Here is a 27634-nt window from a genome sequence, read left to right on the forward strand (position 1 = left end):
TGTAAGGCATTCCATTTTTATCATGGTTATCTCAGTGTTTTCAAATGTTTCACAGACCTCTCTGCGCCTCGCTTTCCTCCTCTGTCAAATTGGGAGAATAATAGTACCTACTACAGAGATTACTGTTTTGTTGTGGTGATGATGGTGGTTATTGTTATATAAATTAGAATAATTGGAATAATGTGGCTAACCAAACAAGGTATTTAAGCTCAAATATTACCCCTGAGATATTCAATTATGTTTGTCTCTCTGTTAGTAATACTAATTGATTATTCCATTAGATGCTTAGAATAAAGAGATTATGATCATGACATTAAGGAGGCCATTGATAATCTTTTCATCATTTATAAAGACAAGATGGTATTCTGATTCTACTCTTCATATAATTTCATATTAAAAAAACAAACAAAACAAAACTCAATGTAGATAAAATAGAAGCCACTGTGTTAGAAAAGGATAATTCTAAAACTGTTTAACTCAAAGAACACCAGTTTGTTCTCATTGTTCTTGTTGTCATTTTGTTGTAGTACAAGTATTTTTCTTATTTTCTCTTTTTTTTGAGCTGATGTAGTTAAAATTTGAGATGCCCCACATCCCGCTGTAGCTCTTGGTAGTTGTAAATATTTGAATATTATATATTTACTTAGAATGTGCTTATTTTTCTCTTCTAAATGCTCAGAGTCCTTTGCAGATAGCATTTACCTTTTAATGGAGAACAAATTTAAAGTATTGGGAAACGTGTGCCAATTAGATGCTAAGGACAGAGAATTTAGAAGACCAAAGTCGAGAATTAAGAATATGTGAATTTTGGAGCTTCGTCTAGGTTCTTACGTTTAACAGTATATTGTGGCTACTTTATTTTCATGGACTTTTCAGTTTAAGTAGCAAGCTAGAACTTTCCTTGGTTCTGTACACACTTGTGTAAACAATTCAGTAATGTCTTTGTGAAGCTCACTTTCAAGATAACCCAGAAGTTTCACCTGCTAATTGATGCAGCATCCTGGGAGCATATAATCCCCAAGCACCATAGTCTGTGTACTTGGAAATTTTCAAGTAGAATCCAAGATAGTAAAATGTTTCTATTACCTTTGGAGTTTTGCTACTGATGAGATGAAACTGAGTTCTCATTTGCTGCCCTTGATGGCATAATTTAAAACGTATATATTCCAGCTAGTCTATAAATACTTTTTAAAAAAGGCTGTCCTTTTATTTCATTTATTGTGCTAAATTTTAATTTGTTTTCTTGTATATTACAGTTTTTCCTGATTGGATGTATTGTATTGTCTATAGGCTCTTTTAGCATTTTGCACTCTTTGACCTTAAATCCAGTAATTTTAGTTCATGAACTCCTTTTAAAATAAATTTAAAGAGCTCTCTGTTCACTTGTGACTACTTCTTTAAATTGGAGAATCTTTTTAAATATTTAAAAATATATGGATTATTTTATGAACATTTCCAGCATTTGGTGTGCTCGGGGAATAGTCCAGTCAAGATGATTACTTACTTCTCTGACAGTGTTTGTGATGTTGCCATATTGTATATATCTGTATTTATGTCTACATATCTTATCTGTCTGTCTTTAACTATTTGCTTTCAGAGGGAAGACACTAGATCTGCGCTGTGCAATTACAATTGACACTTGACACATTGTAACTTTTAAAATTTAAGTTAAATTAGATTAACTTAAATTAAAAATTAATATCCCCAGTCATACTTGCCATGTTTTGAGCACTCAGTACCCACGCGTGGCTAGTGGGATGTATTGGATAGTGCAGATACAGAATATGTCCATCCTTGCAGAAAGTTCTACTGAACGATGCTCCACGGGGTGTGCATGTATCAATTATATGCCTCCCACCTGTACTCCAATTCCAATTAAACTTTGGAATATTTGTTTAAATGCCTATAGATCTAAAAGTTTTAAAAAACAGTCTGATGTAGAATAACCTCCTGCCACAAACTCAAGTGAAATCTTTGTATAATGCCACTATTAAATCACAAAAATAATGTCTCACTATATGTTAAATACATTATAGCTTGTTTTTTCTGCAGGTTGTTAGGTTTAGGACATATAACATATTGTTATAGCCACAGGTTTTAATGACTATAGTAATATAGTTCTACTGAATCATAGCTTAAAATTGTCTCTGTAGAGACATTATTAGCTAAACGCAGCAGTATTACATGCTACATTTTGTTAAGTAATTGTGTTTTTGTTGTTCAAAAGTTAACTCTGGTTAGGAGAAATGAACAAAGGAATTTAGAAAGCTGTATGAAACTGAATCTAATTTTCCTTGAAATGGGAGTACTTTGACAATCCTAGAGAGAGAAATTAACCCGCAGTCTTGTACTTAGATAAATATGGGGTTTTTTTTGGTAAATTATTTATGCTAGTATACTTTTTTCCTATTGTATATACTTACTGGATTTTCTGTTTGATTTTTAATAAAGACTATATACTTATGTTAGCATTATCAGTGTTGTATTTTTAAAAGATAAATTCCATTTTAATTATCTGACACTTTATCATTTCATTGTTATGATTTGCCTTTGTTGGTTCTTTTTTTGGGAGGCAGTCTTAACTTACAATGCCTCAGAAACTATTACGTAAAAAAAAGTTAAGAGTAGACATCTTATTACAAAGAATAACAATTCAGTAAGAAAATGGCTTGTGATTCATTGCCATTTTGATGCTTCTAGTGCCAAGAACTTGAGAAAAAAATCTTTAGATTCACATGATAAGCTGACAGAGTGAAATATCTTAAGGCTTGAAAGGGCAAGTGGAAGTTATAATTACTGTATAGTTTCACAATCCTTTTACTGAATACTCACCTTTGCTATCATGCTGCAGGCCATAGAGCGAGAAAAAGCCGAGAAGTTCAGAAAACTGCAAGATGCCAGCAGATCAGCTCAGGCCCTGGTGGAACAGATGCTGAATGGTAATTACACAGAGTTGATTTAGATAATCTTCTTAGGGATTTGATAAACACATAGGTTCATGTTTATCAGCAGAATTATATCAGACAAGCCCTACCTGAATGAAAATTTAAAGTGAGTTTGTGAGCTTTTATTATTCTTTCTTATGCTAAGCAAATTATTAGAGGAAATTCAACTTTGAGTCCAATGGAAGAAAATGGCTTGTGGTAGAATATTGTATCAATCTGCTGCCGAGAAATCAGTTTTAGTGCAAATCCTGCTAGCATTTGTCCAAATGGTTTAAGAAAACAAGATTTGCAGAAATAATTGGAAATGTAAGCAATCATATAATATACATAAAGTGATTATAATCTGATTTAAAATAATTTTGCAGTATATTTTTTCCATACCTGTTTGCTAAGGTATTTATTTTCTATGTTGCTTTTCATTTTTTAACATGTTTAAAAGAAAATGTCTCCTCAGGGGAACTTTTTTTTTTTTTTAACTTCACCTACTTCTGAGTGAGGTAAAAGTACAAAGCTAGCAAAACATATTTTTAAATAATGAATTAAAATTAATTATTGCTAACACTTGGTACCTCAAAAGCTGTCTGAACAAAATGTTATTGACGTCAATTGTAAACAAACTTTTTAATTGTCATTGTTATACTATTATATTCATTTCTATAAGTATAAGTAGGTGTAAGTAATTTATGAAAATCAGGGATAATGCTATTTCTAAACAAGGTTTATTTTATTTTTCAAAGGATATGTTTACAAGAATATCATAAGCAAATGTAACAAATGTTTTTGTTATGCATGTCAGCTTTTTCCAGTACCTGCCTGCATTCTGGGGCATAAATTCTGTGTATGAATTATTTTTTGCCTTAATTGCCATGTTGGCATTAAAAAATTCAATGATCTTCCTAGGAAGTCAATTCATTTTCTTCTTCTAATGAGCCCCCTGACTGTACTTGGTTAAAAATAAAAACAAGCAAATATGACAGCTGAGGATTGGGTTAATAAGTTAATGAATATATAGAAGATGAAAAATACAAAAAAGATTGCTTTTTATTTTTTTAAAAAAATTTTAATTTTTTTTTTTTTTTTTTTTTGCGGTACGCGGGCCTCTCACTGTTGTGGCCTCTCCCATTGCGGAGCACAGGCTCCGGACGCGCAGGCTCAGCGGCCATGGCTCACGGGCCCAGCTGCTCCACGGCATGTGGGATCTTCCCGGATCAGGGCACAAACCCGTGTCCCCTGCATCGGCAGGCGGACTCTCAACCACTGTGCCACCAGGGAAGCCCCAAGGTTGTTTTTTAGATGCATGTTTGCTGGATGGTTTAACTGATGAGTTTGACGACGGCATATTCATGTTAAATAAAATTATATGATCTAAAAAATTATCCTTAAACTGTTATATAATTTCCCCCTAGGAACTGCATTATCACTTTTTCATTTTTATAAAGTGATGTAAAATCTATACTTTTAAATAATCTCTACTTTTAAATGGTCTCATTTCATAATCAAATATCAAGTATACCTTAACTCAGATTATCTGATAGTAGCATAAACTGAATTATTCAAAAAGAAGTTAAAATTTAGAAATGAAGGTAATGATTTTTTGTGATGAAATTACATACAGGGTTAAAATGATCATATGATTAGTGATAACATAATTTTCTAGATTATTTCCCTTATAGCTTTAAATTTTGGAAGCATGAAGAAAAATCAGGACATATACTAGGTCTGTAATAAATATTAATTGACTGATTAAATTCTGTTTAGCAAAGCAAAATTAAGACAGTAATTGAGATAATGACATTGGTAATTTTGGTCAGAAGATATTAATACTTCTGAAGGAAAATTATAATTTCTGTAGAAAGCAAAGCACAGTAAGGGGTAGGGGTGCGATGTGAGACATTCCTCATTGGTTAACTGTATTGATCAAATTTTACGCTTCTCATTTGTTATGCTAATAAAGATTTGGTCTAAGTGATATGTGATTAGGTTCAAAATTGGGCTATAACTAGAGCATAGATAGTTCTGCTCTGCTGCATTTAATCGAACAATTTACATAATTAGTAAAAAGTAGACTCCAAGATTCAAACTTACATTTTGTTCCTTTTTGTTTTGTCTTTCACAGAAGAAATTGCATAGTATTTATTTTATTTGATTGTTTGAGCAAATTGTGAGTTAAGCCAGATGCACAATATGTGCCTGGAGTACCTCTCCAGGTATATTTCAGAGGGCACCCCCCAACCCTATATTACAATTGCTCCACCAACATAGAGCCAAAAAATAGAGTTTACTGATGTGGTTCATGAAGTTGAAAGACAGATTGAGGTTTCTCTAAACCAGATTTCCCAACAGTTATCTCAGTAAAGCTCTTAAATTTACAAGTTCAGAATTTCCTTTCTCAAGTGTGGCTGTGGAGTTGTAATAAAACTCATAACCATATAAAACATACACATTTTTGTTCTTTTGTTTATAGAAAGGAAAATGACAGCTGAATCATGGTACTTCATTTATGACCTCATGTAAATGTCTATTCATTTAACCACATATCTTATCCTTAACAATTAAGATAAAGGCAGATCATTCTTGTACAATGTTATAATGTTATGCAAGTAATACAAATACATATACATTCTATGTATGTTTTCCCATGACAACAACTTTTAACATATATTCATAGTTTAAAAGTATGTATGGAGATGAGCATAAATATAGCTATTATTTATATATATATACATATATATATATACATATATATATATACATATATATATATACATATATATATATATATATATATATATATATATAAAATTTATTTTTTTTTTGCGGTACGCGGACCTCTCACTGTTGTGGCCTCTCCCGTTGTGGAGCACAGGCTCCGGACGCGCAGGCTCAGCGGCCATGGCTCACGGGCCCAGCCGCTCCGCGGCATGTGGGATCTTCCCGGACTGGGGCACGAACCCGTGTCCCCTGCATCGGCAGGCGGACTCTCAACCACTGCGCCACCAGGGAAGCCCCTAGCTATTATATTTTAAAGAAAGCATTTCATAAACTATGTTTTATATATGTATATACACACACACAAACACACACACAGGAAACTGAATTTTCTACTTAGAATAATTTGCCATAAGATTAGAGCATGTTTTAAAGTATCTAGAATGATTTTGGAACTCTTAATTTTTCCTTCAGAATGAAACTCTAAGACATGCAAAAAAATTCCTCACTGCTTATATTTTACATCAGTTTTGACCACAAATGGTATATCAAACATATTTTCAAATCACTTTTGGCCATTTTTAAATAGCTACTGAAAGCATAAATTTTTAGCACCACTTAAGAAATGCAGAAAACAAAATCTGTTAGTCCTGAAGGCATTTCTTGAATGAATTTAAGAAAGGTGCTGAGAAACAGGGAGTGGAGTAGGGTCTTAAAATGGTTTAAAATGCAGAGGTTACCATGTTGCCAATGTAGAAGAAATGGCTTTCATTCGATGTTGCAAGGTTGTGTTAAAAATCAATTGCATGTCCTGAAAACACTGTTTCTCGTAGCACATTTAGTTTTGCACGGTTACATAGACGTTATGATCAATTAGAAGATAATTTTTGTTTTGGCTGCATTTTATCAAATGCAAAGTGTTATATGAAGAATATTAAAATACAGTTAATATTAAATATACTATAAGTTTTAGTATCAACTAAATTTGAATTTTGCAGTAGAATGATTTATATTTGAATAATATGCAGGGATATTCAGTAAGAGATTATTATTAATTTGTTTGGATTTAAATCAAAAAAGAGATTGCGTAAATTATTTGCATACATTAAAGCTATACATGAACATTTTTCTTATAGGTGTCCCAGTTCTTTTAGAAGAATGTAAAGGATCTTCATGATCATAATAGACTAAATTGGGAGGCTACAGTGCTACTAACAGAGAGTGTTATCTAAAAAATGTATTTTTGGGACTTTGACATGGAATTTTGGTATAATTTTGATTGATTTATCTCTTTAACTGTTTTTTTTTTTTTTTTTTTTTTTTTTTTTGCAGTACACGGGCCTTTAACTGTTTTTTTTTAACTAACATTAATTTGTTGCTCCTATATCAAAATCAATTGATTGGATAAGTATGGGGAATAGTGTGATAAAGTGTTGGATGGTGGAGAGGTCTTCCTCTTACTGGAGAAATTTTTCACAGGTAGAATCTTTATGAAGCTTATTGTCAGTATATAAGATTAGTATCATAGCCTTAGTCTCAACAAATTATTCACATCCTAGAACTTTAATGAGAGTAAATGGGAGACTAGATAGGGTACCTAGTGATGTACCTATGTTTCTGGTAGCTGTGTTATACTGAGAAGGAGAATTTCCAAAATTTTATTTATTTAGATTTAGAAAATATACGATATAACCTTCTTTAAGATTTATTTTTATATTTAAACACAAAATGACATAAAATAAAATTTTAGAGAATTTTAGTAACTAAATACGGTAAAGAATCTTGCTACTGTATCAATAGTATTGATTATTAATTAATCTGGATTCCTAAGATTTTATTTTACTTTTTTAACTGATCTGCATACTTTAGAGCAAAAGATTTTCATCTTTTGAGTGAGATTATGGGACTTCAGGACAATCTAGAACATTTTTATACCTAAAAATGTGCTTACTTGTTTTTATTTACAATTAGACTTCATTTTTAATTCTTTTTGTAAAATAATGTTCTTGATTCAAATATATAGTCTCCTTATCAGTCAGATATTACAAAAAAAAGCCTGGTTTCAATAAATCGTTTTCCTTTATTAATATTGAAATTACCAAAAATGTTATATCAAAACATTAATTTGATGGGTCCAAGATGGCAGACAAGTCGACTTTTTCCACTACACCTTGAGCCTCAGTATATGCTCACATCAGCAAGCTAAATAACACACTCACAGGTGCTATGACAGTTCCAAAACAATAAGGATTAAAAATTGGGTGGTGGCCCAATTCCTGGAAATCCCTGCCCCTTCCTAAAATAGCTGGAATACTCCTCCCACTCATTAGCCTATGAAATTACCCACTCCTATAAAAACTGACAACCCCATACCCTGGTGCATTTCTCACCATCTGAGATGGCCCACACCCTGTCTGTAGAGTATGTTTCTCCTAAGTCCACTCTCACCTTCTGAGGTGGCCCACACTCTGTCTGTGGAGGGTGTTTCTCTCTAAATAAATCCACTTCTTACCTATCACAGACAAACAAACAAACATTCATTTGAAAACATATAAGCATAGCTCAATTTCCCCTTTCTTAAGCTATAAAATGGTTTCACCACAATTTCCAGAGGAGATACTATAATTATCTAATAGGGTTCGTGATGTTTTCTACATTAAATTGTGCTTCACTTTGAATTTCTAATTGTAGTTTTCTGTGTTAATTAAGAGCCTGAAGACAATCACATTAAGGAAATGTTTAAATAATAGTAGTAATTATTAGTATATCAGGCTAAAAGAACGTTTCAAGACCATCATCCGATGAGTGTTATAGTGTTTAAGGTGATACCTAATAGTAAGTCTGCTAAGGATTGTAATTAAATAGCACAGACTGATAACACAGACAAGGGCTCCTTTTATCTATAATATTAAGTATGGAACTGTAACTTAATATTTTGGTTTAAAGTTCATTAAGTACTTTACATGAATGGTGTTATTTGAATTTCGACAGAACTTTGTCAGATGAGTAAGGGCAGGGATTGGGGTCAGTTTGGCTCACCTCAGAGGCAAACCTCCCATTATCTTTTCACATCATTGTGAAGGATTTTCAGTGGCAGTAACTATTCTAATTGTGTATTTTAATGGGAAGAGATTTTGTAGCTGCTCTGTACATCATTGGGGCATGGAAATGGTACTGTGTGTAGCAGTTCATCCTCTCCACCATGAATGAGTAGCTTTCCATGGTTGTACCCATTTCCTCTTCTGTTACTTTTTCCTGAGTTCTGGGCAGTTTGATTTATGTTTCCTGTTTTTCCATGTGACACTTGAGATAATGGTCTACACAGAGTTCACACTCAATAAATGTTGTTAATTGACAGACACATTTTTCTTCGTTTAATCTCCAAAGGAAAAGACTCTGTGCCCGGTGTGTGTGTGAAGGGAGGAAATTTAAGTGATCACTGTTGTTGTGGAAAATTAGTCACAAAAACAAATAGACATTTCTCCAAAGAAGATATACAGATTGCCAACAAACAGATGAAAGAATGCTCAACATCATTAATCATCAGAGAAATGCAAATCAAAACTACAATGAGATATCATCTCACACCAGTCAGAATGTCCATCATCAAAAAATCTACAAACAATAAATTGCTGGAGAGGGTGTAGAGAAAAGGGAATCCTCTTGCACTGTTGGTGGGAATGTAAATTGATACAGCCACTATGGAGAACAGTATGGAGGTTCTTTAAAAAACTAAAAATAGAACTACCATACGATCCAGCCATCCCATTACTGGGCATATACCCTGAGAAAACCATAATTCAAAAAGAGTCATGTACCAAAATGTTCATTGCAGCTCTATTTACAATAGCCCAGAGATGGAAGCAACCTAAGTGTCCATCATCGGATGAATGGATAAAGAAGATGTGGCACATATATACAATGGAATATTACTCAGCCATAAAAAGAAGCAAAATTTAGCTATTTGTAATGAGGTGGATGGACCTAGAGTCTGTCATACAGAGTGAAGTCAGAAAGAGAAAGACAAATACCGTATGCTAACACATATATATGGAATCTAAAAAAAAAAAGGTCATGCAGAACCTAGGGGCAAGACGGGAGTAAAGATGCAGACCTACTAGAGAATGGACTTGAGGATACGGGTAGGGGGAAGGGTAAGCTGGGACAAAGTGAGAGAGTGGCATGGACATATATACACTACCAAACGTAAAATAACTAGTGGGAAGCAGCCGCGTAGCACAGGGAGATCAGCTCGGTGCTTTGTGACCACCTAGAGGGGTGGGATAGGGAGGGTGGGAGGGAGGGAGATGCAAGAGGGAAGAGACATGGGGATGTATTTATATGTATAACTGCTTTACTTTGTTATAAAGCAGAAACTAACACACCATTGTAAAGCAGTTATACTCTAGTAAAGATGTTAAAAAAAAATATGAGTAGGAATCTGACTTTTTGCTCTTACAATTCAGTACTGTTTAGAAAGAGAAAAAATGAAAAAAGTTATATTCATAAATTTATGTATTCTTATTAGGGATATGAATTTTATGTCAACCTTTTTTTAAAAGCTATTTTTAAAATAAGATGATGTGGCAGTTGTATAAAAGTTAATGTCACCAGAAACACCTCTAGAATTAGCCTATAATACTCAGACCTCATTTTCATGGACTCTAATTAAATTTCTGTCATATTTTAGGCTGTTATATTGAATGCCAAATGTATTTGCAATGACCCTCATTTAATATGCAACAAAAATAGGGACTGTTTATTAGCAACTTTATTTTAAGTTTTCATTCCAAATATTCTTCTAATTCAAGAGCTCTGAAAACACAGGTTTCTGCATTATTCTACCCTGACCTTATGGCTAATGCTGAATATACTCGATGAGGAATACTTCACTTTAAGTGGCAGTTTTGAAGTACTTCCGTGGAAGGTGGTACACAATTAAAATTATTCTAACAGTCTGTTATGCACTGTACACAAGTAATAAAATTAATGGATGCACTTCAAGTAATGATCCATTTCCTCTGGGTGCGATATATTTATTCATAGACTATTTCGGGGGTTGTTTAGAATATGAGATGTGAATGGATAATGATCCATTATCCCTGAGATTCTAATGTGCTGGTACAAAATGGTTTCCATAAGTATTGTTCATAATGCCTGGTGAGTTAGTGTTTGTATTCTTAAGTAGCTAACAAAAACTTAGAAAAACAGATGCTCAAATGATTGATACTTAAAACTTTGCAGATATTTATACTTACCAACTGTCATGAAACTTAAAATTTTCAGTTAAGAAGCATAATTCTATGAAATACACATAAAACAATTATATATAATAATAAAATTATAGTATTTGCTGGGGAAACATTTAGTACCTTTATTCTGCAAAAGTTTTAAGGGACTTTCTCATAATCTCATTAGTACTGGATAATAGATGGCCAGTTAATTGATGAAGTTGAAGTAATGGCATTTCTAATTTTAGTTTGAGAGACACACATTAAGTAATGTGACATTGGGACAGTGCTGTTGATCCCTCCCACAAGTATTTTAAAGCAAACTTGAAGCAAGAGAGACTGCATGCGTCTTGTGTTTGGCTTTTCGTGTCTGTGGCTATTGCTCCCCTAATGTTTGTATTCGTATGAAGTAAGATATCGATTTGGTGTTGGGTGAGTTCACAAAGTAAAGTGTATTTATTTCATACCTACTCTAAGCTGAGAATTCTATCAGATACTGCCAGTGGAGAGATTTTTCTTAGGGGGGTTTATAGTTTAGAAAGACAGGTTATACTCTAGTTGAGCAGGAAGCATATTCATATATAAAATAATACAGTATTTCCATACAAATCGTTAATAAATAAAATGTCTGATTTTCTGCAGTCAAAATCATATCTTCACCAGTGACATCTAGAAATTTCTGTTTTTAACTTTTAGCATGGCTATCCTGTGTAACTTTAATTTCAAATGATTATAGATTTATGACCAGTTATTCCAAGATTCCCTAATAAACTTATGGATTCATCACTGATTGATATAATTTCTCTTAAAAGTGTATAAATATACTTTCTATATCCCATATTAGTGCCATATTATATAAAATTACTATCTTTAAAAAGTATTTATTATTTTTCATAAATGACCCTTTTCAGTAATTAAAAAGACTCCCCCTCTCCCTAATTTACCGTTTGAAACATGTGGTTTCTTTTCCTTGTTTCCTACATGTTCTTTTTCATTTCTTTATATTAACATTGACTAATATTTATTGGTTGCCTAGTATATGTCATGCTTGGTGTAACAATTCATATATGTTAACTAAGAATCCTGATAGGTGTCCAATGAGGTCAATTGTATTTTTTTAACTTTTTATTTCATATTGGAGTATAATTGATTAACAATGTTGTGTTAGTTTCAGGTGTACAGCCGAGTGATTCAGTTATACATATACATGTATCTACTCTTTTTCAAATTCTTTTCCCATTTAGGTTATTACAGAATATTGAGCAGAGTTCCCTGTGCTATACAGTAGGTCCTTGTTGGTTATCTATTTTAAATATAGCTATGTGTACATGTCAATTCTCAATCTATGGATAAGAAAAATGAGGCCCAGTGTGATTACCTAACTGAACCCAGTTCACTCATTTAGTAAAGCAGTGATGGGGGCCAGGGACCAAATTTGAACTCAGGTCTGCCTAAATACCGGAGCTTTTGCTGTGAACTTTTATACCCTTTTGCCTGCTTTTACCATTTATCCTAATAAGGAGATCCTTCTTTTACCTATTATTATATTTTAATTCCCTTTATTCGGTTATAAAAATCAATATGCTCTTAAGTGGAGAGTATGTAGATTTCATAGTGGATTTGTACTAAATTCACTTTTCTCATTTATATTAATTCCTTTTGCAGCAGTGTTTAGCATCTGGACATTTTTTGGGCACGACATACTGAACTGATAGTTTTGGGTAATGAACAAGGAGTAATTAAATTCTAGCTCTGGATTTTAATAGGTACCATAGAACTTATTGATACTTCATTATAGTTTGATTTGTATTTTGCTGATTAAATTAACATGCATTATTCTTATTAAAATTAATTTATGATTTTATTTTTCCAATTGCTAAGGGGTTTTCATATGGTTGACCTCAGGGATGGTGAGACAATTTTCTCTGTATTCCCTTATCATTTGGACAAATGCTAAATAAATTCAATCCAGCATCGTTCCATCAGTACTTTTAATTTACTTTAGCATCTCTTGTTTGCCTGTCATGGACTTGGACTACCAAGGACTGACTTCCTTCTTGTAAGTGCCTATTCACATTTAATATATGCTGAAAATATTTCTCTTAAACATCTGGTCATTTAGATCCATGGCACATTTTTGAATCATTTTCTAACATAATTTACAGTTTCTACCCTGTGTACTTTTAAATTGTTCCCTTTCATTTTCCAGCAATAATATCAGCATTTTATTGTAGTATTTTTTCTCAAACTGAGTGCCTATATGACCGGAGATTTGGGTTCTTCCCTTATACTTTGTGACAAACATGATCATTTTACAACTATAGTTTCTTAGTGGCATCCCTCAGAACATATTTTAGTATAATTCTTGGTCAGTGCTCAAAACCAAATTATCCCAAACAGAATATCCCACAACACATCCAGATGTCTCAATAAAACCAGTCACTTCCTTAGCTGTTAGGGAGGGTATTAGAGGAATATTTAGCTCCTGCAAACCATGGGCTGCCTTTTATAGCTGTATATACAGAAATATACATATATTAACGTTTTGCTCTTCAGTTTTTCAATTAATTTTTTTTTTTTTTCGGTACGCGGGGCCTCTCACTGTTGTGGCCTCTCCCGTTGCGGAGCACAGGCTCCGGACATGCAGGCTCAGCGACCATGGCTCATGGGCCCAGCCGCTCCGCGGCATGTGGGATCCTCCCAGACCGGGGCACGAACCCGTGTCCCGTGCATCGGCAGGCGGACTCTCAACCACTGCGCCACCAGGGAAGCCCTTCAATTAATTTTTTTCAAAAATATATCAGGCAAAGAAGGAGGAAAAAGATCGTTGCCAACGATATTTGTGAAGTTTGTTTTCTCCAATGTCATCCTGGCTAGTGTCAAATTCTGAAATGAGCGAAGTTAGTGTTGTGTTTCACATGGATTGAGAGACGTGGTTTGGCAGCATGACAGAATTACAACAAAATGAAAATTAGGTATCTGAGCAGAGGAAAGTAAAGGAGAATAAAATTGTTGACTTCAAATCCATGTCTTTTTATTCTTTAAAAAGAGTGAAGTGGGAGGCATGTACAAGTTAGCAGAACCACAAGCCTCACATTTGCTAGAGATGGTCTTCACTTTTTAATAACGTAATAACTTGTCAGTTAACTAAATCACATTACCAGAAAGTTGTGTAAAATGGGCATTCATAAAAGAAGATTCTCCTAGACAACTTGGTCTTCACTAAATCATTGTACCCCTAAAATACTTTAACTTAGAGGAAGAATCTTACAGTGAGCTTATGATCCCTTTTGAGATCTGCGAGTATATGTAGGAATAGGAAACATTTGAATATTCATTGTTTCAGAAATATTAGAAAGTTAGTGCTATCATAGCTACGTTTTAACATGCATATCATATTTAATATATTTATATAGTGTAATTTATTAAAGAATTTACTATGTGAACTGTGTGTGTGTGTAAGAACATTACATATTATGAACTTTAGAGAGTTAATAATGCGATATTGCTGTACTTGCATTGGATTGGCATTAGTCATATATCACATTTTGACAAAATTTAAATAAGATGGTATATGTTAAAAGACATAGCATATTCCCTAAAACATACTAGATTTTCCAGAAGGCTGAAGTTGATAATGATATGCTTATGTTTCCATTTTGCCCTCGATAGACTTTTTCTGCTTTAATATTTCTATCGATGATTTTAAAACTTTCAGATCAACTTCCGCATTTGTAAATGACATGTAAATAATTTGAAAACCTTTTTTCTAATTAGAAAGATTATTTTTCCTAATGCTTGTTTCCTTTCTTTGGACTCATGGGCAGTCCGCTTATTTCTGGCTTTCTGTAGCATAAACAGAGAATTATTGATTTTTTATACATACTCACTTTTTTCCTTTTTTTAAAAATCCAAATAATAACATTTCAACTAATTCAAAGGCATTTTAAAAAATAAAAATGTATGTTACTTTTTAGAAGTATAATTTAATAATATACATGATACTTAACATTTATTTGGAAGTATCCAAAAAGTTATTTGTCTGTAATCTTCCATCCCCACCATCAGAGCTTTGACCATTTTTTTAAATTTAAATATTTTCTACTCTTCTACATCTTATGTATCCTTATTTAGTACTTTGCTATATTCATATTCTTTGATAAGATGCAATTCTAGTAATTTACAGTCAATAATCAGAAATCATGGTATTTTAACTTCTTTATCAGTAAATAAATGATTTGTTTGAAATTATTCAGATGATGATAGTTTGGAACTTGAGTCAATGTTGGTTTTCAGATAATGTCTTTCAGTCTGTGGCTTCAGTGGATATATTTATAAAATATGTCTTTCTAGAGGGTGTTAATGCTGACAGTATCAAACAAGCCTCAGAACAACTGAACAGCCGGTGGATCGAGTTCTGCCAGTTGCTAAATGAGAGACTTAACTGGCTGGAGTATCAGAACAACATCATCACTTTCTATAATCAGCTACAACAATTGGAGCAGATGACAACTACTGCAGAAAACTGGTTGAAAACCCAACCCACTACCACATCAGAGGCAACAGCAATTAAAAGCCAGTTGAAAAATTGTAAGGTAAGACTGTTTCCTCCTATTTGGAGCATGATCAATAGAAATTTCTTGGAAATTTCCAGAAGAATAGCAAATTATTTAATGATGAAATTTCCCTCTTAAGGGTTTAATTAAACACAGTAAAGATCAAAATATAAGCGAAGAAAATGAGTTTAAATAGGTAACATATGGATGCCCGAATCCCCAAAAACTTAGTTACACATAGTTAATTGATTTTGTCAGTTTTCAAAATGGTGAGGCAGTGTTGGAGTATAGGAAGCACACGTATCCTATGGAAAATGGACAGTAATTTGGCACTGTCCAATTCTTATGGCAGCTCAGGTGAATTTCAGAGCAAAACACAGTCATATGTTCAAAATGTGGAATCCACACAAACAGAAGCAGCTGATGTACAGTATAATTGGATATATGAGGAAAATCTTTAAAACTGACAGTCCATTAAATTAGGATACTTCAAGGAAGGTTCCTTTACAAAAATATTTTTTATATGTACTTGGAGTATAGAGGAACCTCAAGGGATAGTACAGTAACCCAGCATCAGTGCTGTTACTATACTTAAGAAGGATCAGGGAGCGAGAAGTTACAGAAACCCAGAAGGAGAGTCAGATGCTCATTGTAAAGGCAGCTTTAAGAGCCAGTCCAAGTACCAACACAGGAGTGGGGCCAGAAAAATAAACACCCTACTTTGCTCTCCTCCCTGCCTCCAGAATCTGAACAGGGGCCCCCATCAACTAAACTTAATCAGAAGGCAGACGACAAGGAGCTTTAATCTATAAATGTCATTCTCCTGGGTCACAGGAGAAGGGTGGGCAGTATATCTGGAGGGGCAAACAAGACACAGCACACACAAAAGGGCCTGAGAAAGACACTAAATGAGTATTCTGCACATGTAAATAAACAAGATATATCAATATAAACAGCTTGAACTTTTTGCATAGTTACTACAAACTGTTACTACGCATAGTTACACTTTTCATGGGAAGTGGGAAATTGATTAGAGGATAGATGAAAAGGTTTCCAGGATGAACCTTAATGGTAAACTGAGATGACTGGGCTTAATTTTAAAAGCAATGAATGGGGGTTAATCTGCATACTTTGAAAACAGTGGTTTAAATAATGGAAGACTGGAGATGGAGAGGCAACAGGGTTGGTTTGGAGGTGGTATTGAATCCAGAAAGTGAGGGGAAATTCAAAGCTATTTTGAAGGGAAAATCAGTTGAAGGATTTGATGATTCTTCTTCAAATATTGGACCTACAGCTTTACTAGGAAGTAAATAAACTCAGGAAATATATTTTTGGATAAAGAATATCGTACAGCAAGGCATTTAGTTTATTAGGCAAATATGCAGGTATAGGTAATTTCTGTTCCCTGTAATTCTAGATACATTTTGCTATTAAAGAATAGAATCCATGACTTTTTTTCCCTGTGAATTAGAGGAATACTCCATCTGTGTTATTTCTTGTGATAAAAAATCTGTTGACAGTACCTTAACCTGTTTCTTGAGATTCAGATATAGATATTAATAACATCTACAAAATGCATTCATCCATAAAATACATATTCAGTGTCTCTAATGTGGCCAAGAATGATACTAAGTGTATTAGCTGGTTTGGGCTGCCATAACAAATACCATAGACTGGGTGGCTTAAACAAAAGAAATTTATTTTCTCACGGTTCTGGAGGCTGAAAGTCCAAGATGAAGGTCTGGCAGGTTTCAGCTTCTGGTGAGAACTCTCTTTCTGTCTTGCAGACAGCTGCCTTCTCACCACGTCCTCACCTGGCCTTTCCTTGGCACATGTGCATGGAGGGGAAAAAAAAATCTTTCTCTTTTTCTTGTAAGGCCACCAGTCCTATCAGATAAAGACCCTGCACTTAAGAACTGATTTAACCTTAATTACTATCTAAAAGCCCTATCACCAAATATAGTCACATTGTGGGTTAGAGCTCCAACACATAAATTTTGGGGGACATGATTTGGTACACAGATTCTCACCCTGCCCCCCATTTATGTCCTTGTTACATGCCACGAGCCCCCAAAGTCCAAAAGTCATAACTCATTCTAGCATCAACCCTAAAGCCTAAAGTCCAAAGTCTCTTCATAATTTAAATCAGATAGGGATGAGACTCAAGATATCATTCATTCTGAAATAGAACTTCTTTGCTGCTATAAACCAGTGAAACCAGATCACTTATGTGCTTCCAATATATGATGGTGGGACAGGCATAGGATAGGCATTCACATTCCAAAATGAGAAAAAATAGGGAAGAAAGAAGGGATCCTAATCAAGTCCAAAATTTAACAAGGCAAATTCCACTGGATTTAAGGTTTGAGAATAATCTTCTTTGGCTTGATGCCCTGCCTTCCAGTCCTGCTAGGGTGATGCTTCTACCTTTAGGACCCACTGGGGTGGCAGACACTTAAGTTTAGGGAATATTAGAGTGAGCATTCATTGACCCTGCCCTCATAGCATTTACCTAGAGTAGGTGAGAGAGAGAGATTAAGTAAATGATTAAATAAACAGATGTTAAATTACCACCGGGACAAATGCTTTAAACAGAGGTACAGAGTTCTGGGAGAGTGTCTAACAGGGAAAACCTGACCTTGACAGAGCCACCAAGGGCAACTTCCTTGAGGCAGGTACATTTGAGTTGAAAGTAAGAGAACAGCAGGGAAGGAGGCTTCAGGCAGAAGGAACATGGTGGGAGGGAGCAATAATGACCAAATAACTGAAATAAGGCCAATGTGAATGCTGGGCATAGAAGGGTGGGGGCGTAAGATGAAAGATGGAGGCAAAAAGACAAGCATATAGGAGACAAAGCAAGGACTCTAAGGGCATGCTAGGCCCTTGGTCTTCATCTGAGGAGCGAATGGAGATCACTGAGGTTACATATCTTAAATATTCTCTCAAGGTTAGAGAAGTCATCCTAAGTGAAATCATTTCTTTTTTCTGCATTCAGCCACAAAGTTCCAAATTCTGATGATGTAAGTCTATGCCTCTTCATCACTCCTTACTGTTTCTTTCTGCCCCATTGGTTTCTGTTACTTTGATGAATCACCTTAGGCAAAATACTTAGCAGGATAAGCCCCATGTCATTCACACAACAGTTGAAATTGTGATTACTTGGTTGTGATTAGTAATAGGTAGATAAATTACTCCATCCTGTTTGTCAGCGCATTCTGTTATTTGGAGATGTTTCTAAAATTAGGGTGCAGATTTAGCTCAAAATCTAATGTTTGCCAGAACTGGTTCTTAATATGTTGAGGATTAGGGAGCCCTTTAAGAATTGGAAGAAATCCATGGACCCTTTCCTGAGGAAAAAAATACAAGTTTTTCTAGTAGATAAACATACAATTTTGAAGGATAAACAGACTGAGAGAACATGCCTTACTCTAGAGGACCATCCACACTAAGGCCCTTTTATGGAAATAACGAGTAATTGTTAACATCTTTTAAATGTTAAATATTTGAGGTCAAAATGATATTTCCTATGATTTACTCTTAGAACTTTAAGGTCCCTGCTGAACATTTGCCCAAATGTTTTATTAGTTTCAAAGCCCCCTTTGTTTTGCAGAACATACTTTACTATACTGTAGACTCATTATATAGCCCCCTAAGAAGGAAGAATGATGGCCCTACATGTGGCCAGATGTAAATTGGGTTCTTAAATGTTTCATGGCAGATGTCATTGGTACCATTTGCAAGTCTTGTGTACAAAGTGCATGTCTGTAATTCTATAATCCAAACCACAGAGTGTTACCCTTTATCTCTTGTCTTACTCTTCTATGAATATGCTTCTACCTTCTAGCACTTGATAGAGAGGCTTTATGTTTGAATGGGAGAGATGGGGGTCACTTCCTTATTTATCTAAATGTCTTTAATTTTCACCTACCAAAAGAATTTGATTGTTAGAGGTTAACCTACCTGAATCAACTCATACTGTTATAATCACATACCAAAATTCCTCTGAAAGTTATCTTTATATCTTCTAAAAATAGATTGTCCATTAGGTAGTATTGCTACTATGAAAGGATCCATGTGATAAATTTATCTCATTCAGTCCCAAGACAAAAGTTACTCTCTCTAAAAGAGTATGCATGGATCCAAAAATAACAGTTTTTTTTTTTTTTTTTACTTTTTACATTAATTTCCAGGAAGCTCAGATTTTTATTTAGTTCATAATTATTATAATTCTATCAATTTTCCTTTCCTTCTAATTGTCTTGTGATCCAATTTTTACATTTTAATTCTCCTGCTTTTTACATTTTGAACAATAAATGATCCTGAAGTACTTTTTTCTAGAGGTAGCATAGTTATGACTTTTAAGTGAACAACCATGGTAATAATACTTTAAAAAAGAGCATTTTGAAATTTCTGTTTGAGTTCAAATTATGTATTTATTAGAAACATATGAATTGCAACTTCACTGGAAACAAAAGAGTATGAAAACATTTACACCAAGAACAGCACCGTTCCAAAGAAATTGAATGCAGGCCACAAATTCAAGTCATGTGTAATTTTAAATGTTCTAGAAATGACATTTAAATAGGAAAAAGAGGTAAATAAATGAATTTCAATAATGCATTTTATTTAACCTGATATATCAAAAATATCATTTCAAGATTTAATCATTATTTTAAACTATGAGTTTGTATTTTCATACTAAGTCTTCAAAATTCAGTGTATGTTTTCCAATGACAGCACATCTAAATTTGGACTAAGCACTTTTTAGGCGCTCAGTAGCTACATGTGATGAGAGACTACTACATTGGACAGCACGGCAGAGTGTCCTTGTGATTTTTATCAACTAAATCAGAGTAGTCTTGAGAGTGAAAGGGGGTGCTGTTAACAATTATGCCAGGACAACAAGAGTAAAGCAGAGCAAACAGTCTCCCTAATTAAAATGATGGTAATTGCCTATTCAGTCAGGAGAAGTGATAAGACTGTACAAAACTTAGATAATTATAGACACAAATATGTGAGTGTATATACATAAATATTACATAGATTACATATATATGTAATCTATATAAAATTAATATATAAACATTTATAATTTAATGTAGTATGTATATATGCAGACATGTAGCTATATATACAATTTATATTCTACACAAGTGAATTTAAAGAAAATTGTTCATTGAATGAGCTTAGAATTTGAAGTAAAGGTGCACAATTTTGACATGAGCGGGGTAGAGAAACATCCATGTTTGATTTATGAAGAAGATATAAGGTCATTCATAGTACTTTTCAGCTGTATATATTTATGCCCATTAATGTTCTAAATGATGTCATTTTGAAATTTAAAAATCATTGTATATGATGATATCTATTGAATGAAGAGTCAAGGTATTCTTAAATTGATCACCTGTGCTGGAGGCTTGCTTCAACCATTATGGATGTTTCTTACCAATATTTTGATAAGGGCATTAAGCTAAGTTTGCATCACTGCCTTTTAATACTTTTCTTTGCAAAAATGTAATGTATGCAAAGTAAAAACGTTATTTATTTTAATACTCTAAATTATGGTACAGGATGAAGTCAACCGGCTGTCAGTTCTTCAGCCTCAAATTGAGCGACTAAAAATTCAAAGCATAGCCCTGAAAGAGAAAGGACAAGGGCCAATGTTCCTGGATGCAGACTTTGTGGCCTTTACAAATCATTTTAACCAAGTCTTTGCTGATATGCAGGCCAGAGAGAAAGAGCTACAGACAAGTAAGTAAAAATACTTAAAATGACTAACTTGATGTTTTCCAAATTAGTTATTTATCGTGAAAAGAGAAAGTACTAACATGAAAGAATGATTTCCATCAAAGAAACCATACTCTCTACAACCTGTAGTAACAACTAATGGAATGTTGTTTTCGGAAAACAAATCTGTTAGACTTCCATTTCTTGCTCCCTCCATAATAATGTCATGACTATGAAGAACAAATAAAGTATATGTTGTGTATAGGCGTAACTTCTCCTTGGCGGGTTGAAAATTTTACAGTCAAATGTTTGGAACATTGAAGGAAATAAAAGAGCAGTGGAAGCCCTGTTAGTAGGTTTTCATCAAATCCAGTTTGCTTCATGTGCAAGGATATCTAGCTAGGCATCTTGCTAATACTTCTATCAATTTATATGAAGATTATTATAGCTGTAGCATACATGTGGCAACTGAAACTCAGCCAAGGACAAATTATTCTTTGGGCTGCATTTTACTCTTGGATCGCTATAAATATACAATATCTTCTTTTTCTCATTTACTGGTAAAATACAACATATGAGTGGAGCAATTATGCAAATGCCTACCATATGACGAGCAAATTTTTCAGGATGTCAATTTTGTCTCTCACCAGTTTGCTCTTATGATATTAATACACAGTCCAAATATCCCTACTCATCAGACAAAAATTCCTTTGACAAGCAGGTTTATGAACATTTTTAAGCATTAGCGAATGGGTCTTTGGTTCACCATACACATATATACATGTGCATATATATGTACACACAAAGGATTATAGAGTAAAACTAGATTTTTAAGGCATTAAGGTAAAAATATTTTTTTTAAAAAGTCATCCTCAAAGTTGTCATGAGAATCACAAGAACATATATTTGTTTTCTACTGAAACTTTAATTTGTTGGAACACACATTTTTAACTGCTTTCCTTTGCAAATGTGCAAAAAATTTACCACATAATAACAATGCTAGAATCCGCCTAGGGTAATACACGGGCTTTCCTCACTTTCCTATTTTTTTTCCTTTTTATTTCCTGGTGAGGTCATGTAATGAAAGATAAATGCATTTTTTTCCCTTTCTTTTACTTCAAAGTCATTTTTACTGAGGGGTTTATTTTCCTGATAGGGAATCAGGTAATACAACTTTACAGTAACGTCAGCTCCCTCTTGTGGATTTCAGTGTACTTGTTGCTGGGCCTCTGTAAAATCAATTGGGGAGAAGATTGTAAATGTCCTAAATTTTCAAACGTTGACCTATTTAAGAATAATGCATTTTTCTTATCATAAAATCCATAAACCTCCCTTAAAGTCAAGTACATGTTAATGGTTATACTGTAACTGGTTGTCAGAGGAGCTTATTCACTGAAATTTTTTTAATTTACATAGACTTATTCATTATATTAAGGTTTAACATTTTTTTCTGTTTCTTTTAAAGGTGTTCAGAATGTTGATGTGTGATGATAACAGATTTGATTATGACACCATAATATAAATATATATTAATATATAACCTCTGTTCATATAGCTATCAGTATACCCATCTATATTAGCATGTCTTCTCTTTATCTTGCATATATATGATGATTGTTTATAAAAGTGCCAAATATTTTCATTTCATTTATGTCTAAATAAATGTGCTCCTTTCCACTATATTAACCAAATATCTCTAACACTTTGATTCACTCTTTTGGAAAACTTATTTTGATTCATTAATAATCATTAATTAAATATGGATTATATATATGAATTATAAATTATTCAATTTATATTTGTATATATAATTTATATGCATTATGTGTATTAAATATTATATATAAATTGTGTATATATAATTTATACATTGCATATATTGTGTATTATATGTATAAATTATATATAATTTTATGTAATATATATTTATATATAATATATGTATTATGTACATATATAAAAATGGTGAATAAAAGTTCACCACATCAAGTCATATTGCAGTTCAGTTTGTTAATTAATAATTACTTTCAAGGAATTTTCCATATGTATGTTTTCCCCCAAACTTACACCGGGGAGTAAATCTCATTTCTTGTATTACTACATGGTGCTTTGAACATATTAAGTATTCAGCAAGTAAGAGCTACCATCTTGGGAATCCATCTTGACTTTCATTCCCTCTTTCCTTTTCTTCTTTACTAGTGTTCTCACAATGAAACAAAATCTTGACATCTTAAGTGTACTTTAAATGGTGAAAACTGGTGTGAGGAATTGGTGGTTGGTATTTGGCAAAGATGATATGAGAAAATAATATTAGAAGTTAAATGTATTCTATATTCATAGTAATTTTTAGTCTACAAACAACAGTCTTATAAATTATCTTTCTTAGTCCTCAGAGAGGACACAGAAGCTGAAAGATGAACAGGAATTAGTGAGATTAAGGGTAGTAGGTGCTGGCTAGCTAAGAATCTGAGAAGTCCTGTGTCCCTGGAGCACAGAGAGGAGAGAGTGATGCAAGGTGAGCCTAGAGAGGCAAACAGTCTAGAAGGGCCTTTTATGAGCCACGGTGAGGGTTCTAGACACTAACATGAGAAAAATGAAACAATACTGATGGGTTTTATGCTGTGATATAACATCATAAATCAGTTTTGCATTTTCAGAAACTGAGCAGTGAGGATAGATTGAAAGGAAGCAAAAGTACACGTGGAGAGACTAGGAAGGATCTTCCCTTGTGTGGGTTTTTGCTTGAGCTAAATAACTTACCTGTGAGATACTAACAAAGGCATTTGATCTTTTCACAAGTTGTTCTGTCTTCTCAGAATAGAGTGGAAGTTTGGTTTAGCTCTCAACGAGAGAACTTTACGTCTTGCATCCGAATACTGATCCGAAGCAGTTATACAGAAAAATATCAACAGTTCAGAAACTGAAATATTTCCCTTCTCATTAAACTGAGAGACCAGAAGGAAGCTAAAGAAGGGAGAAGACAATCAGGGCCTCCCTTAGAAATGAAGTGGACTTGAGGGTGAGATTAGAGCCCATTGGGTAACTATTCCCACAGCTCTTCAGATGTATTTCCTGATTGATGAACCCACACATGGGTAGTGAGATAGCTAGTTCAGAAACTATGGACTTGCTAGGTCCTGTTTCAGTTCTAGCTCCTCCCCAAAGCAATCCACCTGTGAAACACCCAGAGAGTTTACTTAGGATCCAGATTTCAAGGAAAAAAATGTGCCCAAACATCCCGAATCAGAATACAGAATAAGATGTTCCATCTATACAATATGGTAAATAGTGCCCACATGCAATGGTGGTCTGGATTCTTCAATACTTTATCAGGGTTTTGAAGAGAACATGAGACTTTACATAATGTAAGTTATTCATTGAATAATGCAAATTAATGCATACTTTGTTGACATTTTGTTTAACACAAAGAAAAATAATGTATCAAGTTGTGATTATTTCTTAAGATCTAGCTAGAATTGTATTGGTTAATAGAAGAAAGATCAATCAAATTTATTATTTAATAATATAGAATGTTTCAGTGGTCATCTTCTTTCTGGATTTGAGAGATTTTTGTTTTATGCTGGCCTGTGCTGAAAAACAATGGATTCTTTGAATGTATGGCATTTTATTTCTGTCAGTCTGTCTATCTGTCTATCTCCTTTCCTCCCTCCCTCCTTTGATCTATTCCATAGGTGGATGCTGACTGAGTTTTGGACCATCTATAATATTATAACATATACTTATGAGTTAAGTAACTGTTTTATACTTGTACAGTGCTCATGCTACCTTATCACTTTGGTGATAAGCTGACAAGTCAGAAAATCTTTGTTTCCTCTCATTTAATGTAGGTACAATTACAACTACAAATACAGTCTTTCCCCAGGATGCTACAAATGCCAAGATTATCCTCAGCACAGTCTAAACACTCTTCCAAATACATGGTTAAATATGCTGTGCAATATAATAAACTATGCCTTGTATATGTATTTTTAAATGACCATTAAGTATTAACCAGTACTGAAACAACAGTATTTAAGTAAACCTGAAGTTAAACAAATAAAACACTTTCATCCTTTTTGTTACCATTTCCCTTGATCTTTATCTATTATTATTATTTAAAGTTTGGTCTGATCATGATTCTCTTTGCAGGATGAAGTGGACACTAACTTTTTAAATTCACTCTGTGTGTGTTAGGATATTCATATGCATGCATTGTATGTCTTCATGTGTGGACGTGTGTGTGTATGTGTGTGTGTTTGTAAATCATTTCAGAGCAATGTCTTAGGTTTGGCTATGCATCTGGTTCTCTAGAAAGTAAAATTAGTTCAAAGGAACCTACCTCTCCCCACAAATGAAAGAACATGAGTGCCTCTATTCAGCTTTTGTTCTCTCCCTAGCAAGGAAGTGTTCTCCTTTTATTAACATAGATAAAACTTTGTATTAAACTCTTAAAATTTCTACTTAGTCTTGAGTACGTCTCCTTCACTTTCCTGTTGTATTGCATCTCCCTTCTAGCTAATAATAATAGCAAATATGTACCCAACAATGGATGCAGTAATCAGCAAATATAGAGACAAATTTAGAATAAAATGTAGCATCTTATTAAGATCTACAAAGGCCTTCATGGTCGTAGTTTCCCCTGCCCTAATGTCGCACCACACTTCACCTTGCTCACTTTGTTCTTGCTACACTTGCCTCCTTGCTGTGCTCCTACCTTACTAGAAATACTCATGTCTTTGGACTGTTAAACTTGTTATTACCCACCTGGAAAACCTTTCTTCTCTGTATTCATATGGCTCCCTCCTTCAGTGCTTTTAAGTCTCTTGTCAAGTGATACTTCCAAAGAGAGGGCTTTTTTATTCACTGTCTGGTCCCTTTCTATCCTTTTTATTTTATTTAATACTTTTATTGTATTCAAAGAGTTTCTGTAACATATAGACATTTTTTTAAATAATGAAAAAAATAGAAATCTGCATACTGAGCTACTAAACTTAAGAAATGGAATATTGGTAAAACCACTGATGTACTTTGTTGCCCCTCTCAAATTCCGTTCCCTCCCCTCTGTACGCACTCGCACCATCATCTCCAGGCAGATCTTCTGTTTGTCTCTTCTCAGTGCCATTCCCTGCTCTTCCTATGAAAACTACACTTCCTAGGATCCTTTTTTTAAACTGTCTACCTGCTTGGTTCAGCCAGTGGGAGGCACTTGGAGGATACTGAAGGTGAGAAGAGGAGAGAAGATAGAATATTCTCTTCCCCTCTCAGTGTTACAGGGTGCCTCTCCATCAGTGGCTGAGAATGAATCCTCCAACTTTCTAGCCCTCTCTGGAAACAGCATACCTCAGGGACCCTGCATCCCCAAAGGGAATCCCCCTGTGAATTCAGCTCCTGCTGGGTGGTTCCAATTATTGGTTTCTTGTAACACCATCTCACACCTCTTCCCTTTGTCCCTCTAAGCTTGGAGATGGTAGTATCTTCCATTGCTAATCTATTGATTGCCCACCATCCCTTGTGTAAATCCTCGTTGCTGCAACATTTTTATATCTAATTCTCAATCTTAAATTTTTTTTATTGCGTTATCTGGAAGGATCTCCCCCCCACCGCCATAACTTAATTTTTCTTCACTGCCATTTATTTCTATTAGTCATTATAGTCTCTTGATTTGTTTGTTAATTTTCTGACTCACCAATTAGATTTTAAGCATAATGAAAGCCAACGCTTTGCTATTTTAATTTTTACTTCTTGCTTCCCTGGTGCTCAGAGCACTGAATAATTATTGGCTGAATGAAGGAATAATAAATGACTTCAATTAATTCTCCCCAAAGTATCTACATCCCCATTTTTATAAATGAGGTCTAAGATGCTAAAATGTTAAGTAATTTGCCAAAGCTAGTGAGTGGAGAGCCAATTCCAAAAGACAGGTTTACTGAACTGCATAGTCAGACTTGCTAATTGTCATGCTACACAGCCTCCTTCTGTACAAACAGAATGGAGAAGCAATTCTGATAGATGTTAATGAAAAACCTGTTGATCTTTTTCTAATAAAAAGTAACCCTAATATCTTCATCAACTCTTTCTATACTTACCTTTCTCTCCTGACATATATTCATCATCTGGATAAAATTGGACTGATTCATATCACCTCTGACAAGCTTCTAATAAATGTTTATTGTGTCCCAGCCACTGCCACAAGGAAAACAAGCACTGTTTTCCAGAATGTATATGTTCAAGTTCAGTTAAACTAAACTTGGTACATTTTATAATCTATCCAACATACCTCCTTGTCTCTACCCATAGACCTGTCTCCTTCCATCTCTTTGCTTCATCATAACTAAATACTGCTTTACTTCAGTACTATTCATGAGATCCCTCTTTGTTTTTATTAATAATTACCTAGCATTCAAATGTATGTAGTTAGCAGAGAAACACATTATTTATATGAAAGAAAGCAGTGAGGTTTAAAGTA

At 34.0% G+C, this 27634-nt stretch overlaps 1 protein-coding gene across 1 annotated transcript in view; it reads left to right on the forward strand.

Moving 5' to 3' along the window:
• The first annotated feature begins 2842 nt into the window (after window positions 1–2842).
• LOC141277573 (dystrophin-like) overlaps window positions 2843–27634 on the forward strand; it is a 35038-nt gene continuing 10246 nt past the window's right edge. The window contains exons 1-3 of the mRNA XM_073798897.1: window positions 2843–2939; window positions 15239–15480; window positions 21012–21192. Coding sequence (XP_073654998.1) covers window positions 2843–2939; window positions 15239–15480; window positions 21012–21192 — 520 coding nt within the window. The remainder of the gene's footprint in view (window positions 2940–15238; window positions 15481–21011; window positions 21193–27634) is intronic.

The sequence above is a fragment of the Tursiops truncatus genome, chromosome X (assembly GCF_011762595.2).
Source record: "Tursiops truncatus isolate mTurTru1 chromosome X, mTurTru1.mat.Y, whole genome shotgun sequence".
Classification (NCBI taxonomy): Eukaryota; Metazoa; Chordata; class Mammalia; order Artiodactyla; family Delphinidae; genus Tursiops; species Tursiops truncatus.